Genomic DNA, 10,712 nt, shown 5'->3' with positions numbered 1-10,712 from the left:
ACAGTGTTAAGTTAAAAAAAAGTTATCAGATTTAAAAAATATATAAAATAAGAAAATTAAAATCAAATTTCTTGCCTGTATTGTCAGCATCAGATAGATCATGTTGCTTAGATTTCTTCATGTTAGCCAACACAGTCTTATTCAGCACCGTGTTAACCTGAAATAGAAATAAAAACATTTAAAAAAAACAACGGAGAAACATGATTTATTCATTTAAAAATGAATATAAAAATAAAGCTCAGATTGTTCATGTTTTTACTGGAAAAATCGTGTTTCACTTAGGTCAGTGGATGGATGTAACATTTGTACAAATTTTGTAATTAGTAACTCACTACTCTATGTGGTTTAATGGCAATATTATTTGTAAGCTTTATTAAAAGAAAACCAACTTAATATTTTTTTCCTTAGCAAGCAACTGAGATGACTGTGCAGTTGGAAAGTAAAAATGCACCTTACCTGGACGTCTTCCTCAAGCCACCAGCAACACTGAGGCTCTTACAAAGATTTTTTATCGCATTACCAGGTTGACCTATGCCTCCGTTTTCCCATTATCTTCACTTCAATTAGACTGATAAGGGTCATGTTAACAATTATATCAACCAGACTGCAAATTTAAAGCAAAAATTGATGAAAAACGCAAGGTTTAGTCTAATACACTTGCAATTTATTAGGCTAAAGTTTGATCAAAACATTAATCTTTGCTAACCTGTTTTGACAGCAAAAAATATCGTCTCGATAACCATATATTCCTCCTTATCAATGAGCACTGTAAAATGGGAGTAATGACCGGGAGGCCATTGATTATGATCATGAGTGAATTTCTAATAGTACATCATTAAACCTTGCGGTGTCATTTTGTCTCCTTCGGGAGAATAAAATGTCTTCTAGGGACTTTATTGGTGAACTGTTTTAAAGAGGAAAGTCATTTAAGGCTTATTAACAACAATCACAACCATCACTGTTAAAATTTGTTTGCATAATGGATGGTGCTGCAAAAACAAATGTGCTTTTCCAGTTAATTTAGATCAGTAAAATAAATATTGACGCTGTCATCTGTTGGAGTTGTTATGTTACACAACACATCCATATACCTCCTCTTACTGAAATCCGTTTTGTTAAATCTCGCCCGTGGTTGAGCTTCTCACATTCAAACATTTCAACAGATTCAAAGTTTGGGGCTTACAACAAACTCTTCTCACGTTCTGCAGCTTCAGTTCTCCTTAATTTGTATGTTGCTTTGAAAAAAACAACAACAAAAAAAACACTAACTTTATGTCATATTAAATACTGCAGTCACCCCAAGTTTCTTTTTTCATCTCCAGGTTTTACCAACAAATGATGCTTCGTTTAGAAATCCAAAAATATGGTCACATGAGAACTATAATAGTTCTTTTACAATAAAAAAATGAAATGATCACTCAGTTGTCGTAATTATGCATTATGTGGGTATTAATAAAAAAATTATGTAACTGTGTTGTTGTATAGGAGAGAAATGACCACTCAGCAGTGCAGAGCTTTTAGACTTTGCTCCTTCTTCCTTGCAGCCAACTATTGACAACGCTGGTGGTGATCAATAATTTAGAGAAAAGGTGTGGCCTATAATTATGCCAAAAAAAAAAAAGGATTTATATCACAGAGATAAGACCAGATACCACCAAAAAATCAGATGTGACAGCATGTGAGCTGTGATCTTCATGTTTATTGCAAGAAATAAAATAACATTTAGATTTGATAAAATATATGATTTAATAAAATCTGTTTGTATAAGATGAAGGGTTTAAGCTGTTTTTTCCAAATACACTAACAAAAGCAACATTGTATCATTTGATATATTGTCAAGGACACAAAAAATGCAATGATGTTCAATTTGAAGATTTTCAATGTATTACATTAGCAATTACTGTTAATTATGAATTAGCAACACTAAAACATTTACATTTTAAATATTTTATTATAAATCGAACATTAGGTTGAGTGACTGGTCAATGTATTTTGCTTGATATCCTTTTGCTTCTTTTCAACAAGGCAATAAAAAAAAACATTGTCAGATTAAAATGTCTTGCCAAAAGAGTACTGCAATTTCTAATTAAGTGCGGATGCATTACAAAAGTGAAACATAAAAGTAGTAAGTTTACGTATACATACGTTTTTCCGTTAACAGCTACTACATTTATGTATAGAGCACATGAAGGTAGTAATGTGCTTTCTGCGCTGCTAGATTAATAAAAAGATTAAACATTCGGGCTTATTTGATCTTTTTTGTCCAAGAGCGCTGATAATTAATATGCTTCCCTGTACAGTGCTACATTTCACATACAAATATTTTACCAATATTAAGTGCGAAATGTTCAATAGGAGGAGGAATGAAAGCCACAGTGCACTTGAAGACTGTAATTATAATTTCAACCAGTAGGTGGCGCTGATCTGCTATGTCTACTGACATCGCCGGAAGTCAGGGTGGAAAGTCACCAAATCAAGTCGGGTGAAAACAAACTTCGCGGCAATTTCCAGTTTATTCTCTGTTCCTCTTGGGACTGCAGCCCCAATTCATGCAGTGACCGCAGTAGAAAACGCTGGTAAGTATAAAGATATTTTTTTATGATTTTGTAAATTAGACGTTTTTGGCTAGAAGACCAGCGGGAGAAATATTGTACAGGACGTTAGTCTGAATACAGTTAGAAATAGGGGTTTTTGGACAGTTCTGTTGTTTGGAGTGTGTCTCTTAAAATCTTTATTTAAATAATAATAATAATAACGTGTTCGGCGTGCATAAAAATCTAAAACAATAAATGTAGGCTACTTCTGTCTAAGTTTTACTTGACATATTTTTTTCTGGTCAGTAAAATTAAATTCGGCTTTGTCATAACATGGCTAAATCAAACAAACATTTACGCTGTTTATAATCAAATGTGCTTACGTTAACCTGTCTAAACCCTGACTGCTGACTATTTGTGCACTGCTAAAGTAAATGTTCTTTTACTACAGTATGTACAGTATGTTGTTCACCTACACATTATTAAGAAAGTGACACACAACCTGTTTATCCAGCTTGCGCTACACATGTATCCGGTGAAGCGCAAACTATCTGACCGCATAGCAAACACAGCCGTCTCTCATTAAACTTGACGGGATGTATGCTGGATGAGCCTCCTCTCATCCTGTCCCTTTTGCGTGACTCCCGAACCTTGTTCAGCCAGTTACCAAGCCTTAAAGTTCGGCAGCGTTCAGGAAGCATTAAGGACTGCTGGGTCTTTTTTCTACAAAATGCAGGACCATAGTTTTATTTATTTATTTTTATTTTCTTGTCTTCTTACCTTTATTTTATTTAATGACATATTGGTTCTGACGCAAGATAATCTTCACAAGTTTCAACAAGCACAGCTCATGTAAGAAGTCTTAGGATTACAGGATTAATGTGTAACTCGGCTTCATCCATCAGGTCTGTTTTCTGTGAGTTTATATATTATTTATTAATATAGCGGCTGTGTTGGAACACATTTCACAGTTTTGGTTGCATTGCTGTATAAGCCTGGGTTGTATAAGCAGTACTGTATCAAGGTTTTACATAGTTGTACTTTTAAAACGGCAAACAATGATACACATGCCATTCTTACAGTAGTTTAATACAAAGGGCCAGAGTTGCCAGGGGTTTCTTCAGCTGTATGGAGCAAAGGGAGCACAGAATGCCCCTCCCTGACCTGTTGCTGTACTACCAGATTATCTGCTTCTAGTTGAAAGAACACAACATTTTCTTTTCTTTGCTGCACTCAAAAGGTATATTTCACGGATAGAAACTTGTGTTTGGAAATTAAATTAGTGCTACCAATCTCTCCGATCAGGACTGAAGGCTCTTCGCAGGCAAATAGCCTGACTGAATATCAACTGATATCAACTATTATAAGAAGTAGGATGACAAAAGCGTATAGTATTCTGCAAAAATTAGCCCTACTAATAAAGTTAGTGACAGTTTATTCCATAAGTTGATAAATCATCATCATTTTACTTACATTATTATTACAACAAATAACATTTTAAATGCTGTAAGAATAAACACTGTTTTTAATAAAAGTTATACCTTGTTTTTTTTATTATTTTTATAGGATGTTTATGTAAATGCTGTGTTACATCAGTGTTTCTTCCTTGGTGTCATCTTACTGCAAGAATCCCATGTTTTAAAGTAGCAAAAACACTGCAGTGTTTCACCCATTGTAATGTGGATAAAAAGACACAATAGAAACATGATCATACACTGGGGGTTTGATTTTTGTATCCATGTTAAGATCTCACTCTCAACACCTTTAAAGATCTTGGTGCTGAATTTCTGGCTGTTACAGAATGTCACGAACCAAACACAGTGCACTGATAACAAAGTCCCTCTTCATGATGCGGAAACCTGATCTTTCTGCTCCAGAAATCTTTGCCCTTAATGTTTATCACACATTTTCTTGCAGAGTTCAGATTTGTCCTATTGCTTTTTTTAAATGAAAAACAACACAAAAATCAAAAATTTCACATAAATGTTATTTTGCCTTTAGATTACCTGGCTCCGAGTTGCACGTGTGAAAAACTCGGATTGTAATCTTTCGCGTTTTACCCACAGCTTACGAGGCTTGGTTCGTCTCTGTTTTGTTAATGACCACAGAAAAGAGCACTGTCACACTGGCCACTGATGAGTACAGGAATAGTCAAAATTCCTGTCTTATTGCAGATGGCCTTTTACAATATTCTAACCCCCTCTAGTTTTCCTAATGACTGGTGAGGCCAACGTGTTCAAACAGGTTTTCATTAAAATGAAAAATCTTTAATTCATCTTGCAATCATCACTGGTTGCCATCCTGAAGCTGCCCAGGCTAACCATAGGCTGATCTGAGGTATCATGTTTTTAAGCTTTAAAGTTGCGTGTATAAAAATTTTTAAACAATGCAGCATTGCATAATCTAATTACTTTTATTTAAGACCTATGTAAACAAAATGCAAAAAAAAAAATAGCATGTTGATTATCATAATTATTTTCTGCAAAGCTTGGTAGTAGATTTAAGTTGCACAGAATGCTTTTTTTTTTTTTTTTTTTTCCCCCATTGTGCAACTGGGTGTGTAACAGAATGATATTGGCTAATAATTAGTCCAGCTTCCTGCTCTGCTTGAGCCTCCAGGCAGGGAGGTAACATACATGTCATTTGTAGCTTGCCAGTTGTTTCTAAAATGTTACCTTAAGCTGACCAGCAGAGTACAGCAACAGGCCTTGAAGGAGGAACGCCGCGTTACTCTTTGTTACATACAGTCGGGGAAAACCCTGGGCCTCTAGTACTTATCTGGAATCTTGTTTTTTTTTTTTTTAACAGAAGGAACATCAGGATGCAACATTTTAATTATGTTGAAACCCTAACCTTTTAAAGTCATACTTTTATGCCAGTACCCATCTAATACGTAGTCCAAGCAAGCATTCTTAATTTTTTTGAGGATATATATTCCTTTAGAGTCTTTGCAAAAACATGCTTACATGTGGATTTTGTTTGGGATACTCATCATAGCTAGAATTCTTTCTCAGTAATGTAACTGTTTTCTTTTTGTCTGCTTCCTTTTTATGTCTGCTGTGAGGTTTTTTTACTTTACAGTCATATGTGTTTCTGACATAGGTGGGAAACGTTTCTCATTTTAATATATTTGCATTTAATCTGTTGATTTGACTTTTTTTTAAAGGTAAACAAATAACCTATACTAATTCAGTTGGAGGGAACATTGCTGTAACTTCAGACATTTAATGTAATTTGTTAATTATTCAACAGTTTTTAGTTTAAAGTTGAAAGTTGTGACAGTTGCATACAAATAGGACGTAGTAATCTGTAAACTATTAGATGTGTAGATCTGACTCAACATAGTTGCACTTAGAGTTTGATGCTAGCACCAACATGTTCTGAATTTTTTTTTACCAGTTTTGTAATTGCTACTGTCTTGCAACTTCTCTTGGCAACACTTTTTCACCAAGAAAACAATTTGCCCCGAATTCTTAAATTAAATCTGTCTTGCTATACGTGATTTTAGTGGTAGTTGGGGCCTTCCTTATACTTGCTTTTTTCCCCATAATGTCCCAAATGTTGCTGGGTGTAAGACCTGCCCTTCAGGCCTGTTCGAGCAGAGAATCGTTTTCAACAGACCCATGCTACTGAAAAAGGTGCAGAACGTTGCTCGTTTTCATTGTAAGAAAATACGTTTGACCTTCACTTTAAAGAAATGTGAGCTGCATTAAGCTTGTGTTTCTCATTGAAGCACATATTTACAGTTCTTTTAAACACACAAAAACTAAACTTACTGTTTATAATTACACAGAGTGGTGGCTTAGAGTATATATGTTCAGATCGCATGGCAGTGTTGACCAAGTCCACATTTTATTAAGCTCAGACCCTGAGAGGCTTTCATAAAGTGTAGCTTGTCGTTGTAGAGACATACTGTTTTTACTGATAGTTGTTCTCTGATAAGTAACAGGTTTTATGACAGAATTAATACTACAAGATGATTTCATTATTATTTTTATTGCTCTGAATCTCACAGAAACATATTGTCTTTTACAAAGTGGCCATTTATAGCTGCTCTAGACACTCTTCCTTTCTGTGATGTGTATAATACTGACAAGAGATAACAAACTTACTTCCTTATCAGATGCTTTACATAGTAGTACTCTGTCTTCTCATTTGCCTTTGTTATTTCTATTGCACAACATTTTTTGTGCTGTTGCACAAACCCTACTTACAGCCAGACTTCCCTCTGACAATTTCTTCCTCTGTTCTGACAGGTCTTTCGTGACGCACACAAGGAGAAAACGTGCTTCAGATTTCTCTGTCGCAACATTAGAATTATATTTAAGCACAAGAATTATTTATCCGTCTCTTTTCCATTTTTTTCTTTCAGTTTAAATTTCTTTAATAAAACGTTAAATGCTTTGCTTTTATCTACTTATAGGAGCAGCTCAGTGAAATGGAGAATCTTTAACGTATTTTAATAAAGTGAAATGGAAATGTGAAAATTATGTATCAATTCCTAACACGGTGATATATTTTAATTCTTTATTTACGTTCATTTTGAATATTATTTCTTAGAGTTAATAAAAATCCAAGCTTCAGTTTTTACAGCGTTTTTAATAATATTCAACAAGACCAACAAGAAATTATTTTTGGTACGGAAATGTCAACCCAGTAGTGAGTTTTGAGTGTTGCTTCAAAGCATATTGATGGGAATTTGAGTGGAAAGGAAAAGTATATATTTGCACTGCAATATGCATTCTGTGCTTGCCTTTGTTTTTTTTTTTTTATACATAACTTTTTTTATAAGTTATTGCCCCAATAGGGCCATTTTCCCATTTTGCTCTGTGAGTGTGCTTGTGACACTGGATATTTACTTCAACTTGTACATAAACAGAAAATAATCAATTAAGATGCACAATCTCCAGCAGACACACTTTAACCACAGACTATGTGAAAAACAGAATCAACAACAAAAACATGTCATGTAGCTCATGGTTTCCCTGCATACTACCTTATTATCTGGCTGGGTATCTTTCATGCTGCCATCACTCCCTGCAGGCCCCAGAGAGCAGCGCTACACTCCCACTGCATCTGGGCAGTTAGGCCTGGAGGTGATCACCGCTTCACTCTGTTGAGGTGTTTGGGAAGCCCAGCTTTATGTCATCCGAGTTCTTGGTTCTGGTGTCTGTCATCATTCTTTGAGCAATACTCCACAGACTTTCTGTGGGATGTAGGTCAGGCCAGTTGCCAGGACAATCAACCCGACTGAGGCTTTAGTATTTCTACTTTGGGCGGTGTGGGGAGGTCCCAAGTCCTGCTGGAAAATGAAAGCATCCTTTTCACAAAGCTTGTCACCAGAGGAAATGATAAAGTTCTCTAAAACTTTCTGCCAAACTACTGTAGACCCTCACCAGAATTTCTGAATGGACATTACTTCATTTTTTTCTTCCACTGAACTTTCCAGTAANATATATATATATATTAGCTGACATTATTAATGCAGAACATGTATAATAAATGTTTAATAAATCTATGAGTTTACTGTTTGAATTGAATTTCTAAAGTTAATTGCCTTTTTGAAGATATTATAAATGTTTTGTCTCAAAGTTTTGAGATGCACAGTGCAGAGCTAATGAGAACATCTGTTCGTTGAAACACAATTGTGATTTTATTTTTGTTTTCTTTGTCCAGAAATAAAAACAATGTTCTTGTATATCCTTGGGCTGGTGGCTGTTTGGTACGTCTACCGCTGGTACAAAGAAAGCAAAAGAGTTCCCAACCAGGGGGACAAATATGTGTACATCACTGGCTGTGACTCCGGGTTTGGGAACAGCCTGGCCAAACATCTGGACAAGCTGGGCTTTTGTGTGATTGCTGGCTGCTACACGGAGAACGGTGAAACTGCGCTGAAGAAGGTCTCCTCCGAAAGGCTGACAACCATTTCCCTGGACGTCAGCAAGTCTGAAAGTGTGAAAAAGGTGGCGGCTTTCATTAAGACCCTTGTTGGAGAGAAAGGTGAGTGGTTTCCTCCCCAGTTTTATTTTTATCAGTTGATTAAGTTGGGAAGAAATAATTAGCAGAGACACTCTGGTTATTTTGATGTAGCCTAAAACAGCGGATTCGCTCACTGATGTGAGTTTTATCAGTCCCATCCCAGGGTTCATCTTGTGCTTATGTTGTTTCAGGTCTGTGGGCTGTTGTGAACAACGCTGGAGTTTCCACGCCGTCCGGTCCCGTAGAATGGCTCACCATTGACGATTACAAATCCATGCTAGCCGTCAACCTCAATGGAGTGATCGACGTCACTCTGAGCGTGCTCCCTCTCATCAAGAAGGCCAGGGGCAGAGTGGTAAATGTAGCCAGTGTGTTCGGGCGAATCAGTCCATTTGGGGGGCCTTACTGTGTGTCCAAGTATGGAGTGGAGTCCTTTAATGACAGCCTGCGGTAAGAAGGACCAGTGTTTTGTTATTTTTTTTATTTTTCCTTGTTCTTGATTGAGATTGCCTTCTTTTTTTATGTGTATTTTTGTGTTTTAGTTTGAACATGGCACCATTTGGAGTCAAAGTTTTGTGCATTGAGCCAGGCTTCTTCAAAACAAGTGTGACTGACACTGTGATACTGAAAAAACACTTCAGGAGCCTTTGGGACAGATTACCTCAGGATTTGAAGGATGACTATGGGTATACTTTCTTGGAGACAGGTGAGTTTTAATATCTCCGCTTATCTTTACCCTTTTTTTTTTCATTACAGAAACAATCAGGCCCAAATGCCCACACTCCTAATGGCATGTGGTTAAAATGTCCTTTGTATCCATAGATATAGACTAGAGGCTTACCTATACATTTAAGGAGCATTGAATTGTATCAATCTGCATTTACATTTTCTGAAATGTTTTAAACTTATCTAAACCATTGTTGGAGCTCAGCAGAGATTCAACAGGTTAAAAACAACCTTGTTCTTAGGTTTTACAAAATTATGCCTCTATTTGGAACCTATTTTTTTATTTTTTTTTTTGACATCGCAGCCCATTAAGTACCTGAATTTTATGTTTGCTTTTGAAAAAGTATTTGCAGTACTTCAGTTTTAAGCCATGTTGCACAGGATATCTTCAAAAAAGGCTTCATAAAAGTTCACAAATTTTTGTTTTAAATCACGTATTTAGCAGATAGATAAGATTAATGGTAGTGCAGATGTAAGGTGTTTTTTTTTCATGAACTGACAGAAGGCTGAACGCGAAACTTGACCTTTTACAGTTTGTGCAATAAGCAAAAATACATTTAGCTTCCCTGCTTATAGGCATTTAAGCATTTAACTGTAGATTAGATAAATGTTCAGAGTCAGAAAGTACAAAGATAAATCTTCAGTACATATTTTGCTAAACAGAAACTAGTTTGATTTAGATTTACAAATACTTGTGAAAAAGGAAACTTTGAAACTTCACTACCCTGCCCTGACCAAGTGGAGCTTGCACTTTAAACCTTTTTTTTTTTTATTCATGCATCAGCCATTTCATGCTTCAGCCAAAGTGCTTTGCAGTCAGTTTTATGGTTATTTATTTATTTATTTTTCCTAAGATGGAAGTTAAATCATGTCTGGATCACCCACTGCAGAACATTGACTGTCTTTCAGGTCTCGAGCAGCTGGATGAAAGGTTCAAGCAGTTTCGAGACAGCGACCTGAGGAAGGTAGTCCACTGTATGGAACACGCCATCGCCTCCGTCCACCCTCGCTACCGCTACTCCCCAGGATGGGATGCCAAGTTCCTCTGGTTGCCCATGTCATACATGCCAACTTGGCTTTCAGATGGATTTTTCCTTCGATACAGTCCCAAACCCAAAGCATCTGTGATTTGACAAACGTCCTGTGCGTAATATTTTCACAACACTAAATGTTAGCTTTACACATCTGACAAACTTTGTCAACATCCTTTACGTCTCAAGTCCTGTAATAATCTGTCACCCCTTTCTTGAAAATGAAGTTTTCTGTATGACATATGTATTTTGAATAAAAGTTTCTGTATTAGTTATAGAGTAAGCAGAAACAATAATGTGCTGTGCAGTGATGGCATACTTACTTTGAAAAAGTAACTTTAATCTGATTACTGATTGCTCCTTGAAAAAGTAACTTAGTTAGATTACTGATTACTTGATTTGGAAAGTAACTAAGTTACATTAAAATTAACTTTTTTAGTTA

The 10,712-nt window shown here is 35.9% G+C and overlaps 1 protein-coding gene across 1 annotated transcript; it reads left to right on the top strand.

Moving 5' to 3' along the window:
* Positions 1–2,442: 2,442 nt before the first annotated feature.
* On the top strand, positions 2,443–10,571 carry dhrs9 (dehydrogenase/reductase (SDR family) member 9). Its single transcript, XM_007546556.2, has 5 exons — positions 2,443–2,576; positions 8,211–8,534; positions 8,705–8,963; positions 9,056–9,219; positions 10,149–10,571. The coding sequence occupies exons 2-5, from the start codon at positions 8,222–8,224 to the stop codon at positions 10,370–10,372; spliced, it is 960 nt and encodes a 319-aa protein (XP_007546618.1). The 5' UTR covers positions 2,443–2,576; positions 8,211–8,221; the 3' UTR covers positions 10,373–10,571.
* The last annotated feature ends 141 nt before the right edge of the window (positions 10,572–10,712 follow it).

This window comes from Poecilia formosa, unplaced genomic scaffold (genome assembly GCF_000485575.1).
Source record: "Poecilia formosa unplaced genomic scaffold, Poecilia_formosa-5.1.2 Scaffold16, whole genome shotgun sequence".
Taxonomy (NCBI): domain Eukaryota; kingdom Metazoa; phylum Chordata; class Actinopteri; order Cyprinodontiformes; family Poeciliidae; genus Poecilia; species Poecilia formosa.
This window is presented reverse-complemented; position numbering and strand designations above follow the sequence as displayed.

Excerpts from the sequence above, each read along its gene's own strand:
- dhrs9 (XM_007546556.2), top strand. The coding sequence starts at position 8,222 with ATGTTCTTGTATATCCTTGGGCTGGTGGCTGTTTGGTACGTCTACCGC. Across the intron at positions 8,535-8,704 it reads GACCCTTGTTGGAGAGAAAG|GTCTGTGGGCTGTTGTGAAC; the intron begins GTGAGTGGTTTC and ends ATGTTGTTTCAG. Across the intron at positions 8,964-9,055 it reads TCCTTTAATGACAGCCTGCG|TTTGAACATGGCACCATTTG; the intron begins GTAAGAAGGACC and ends TTTGTGTTTTAG.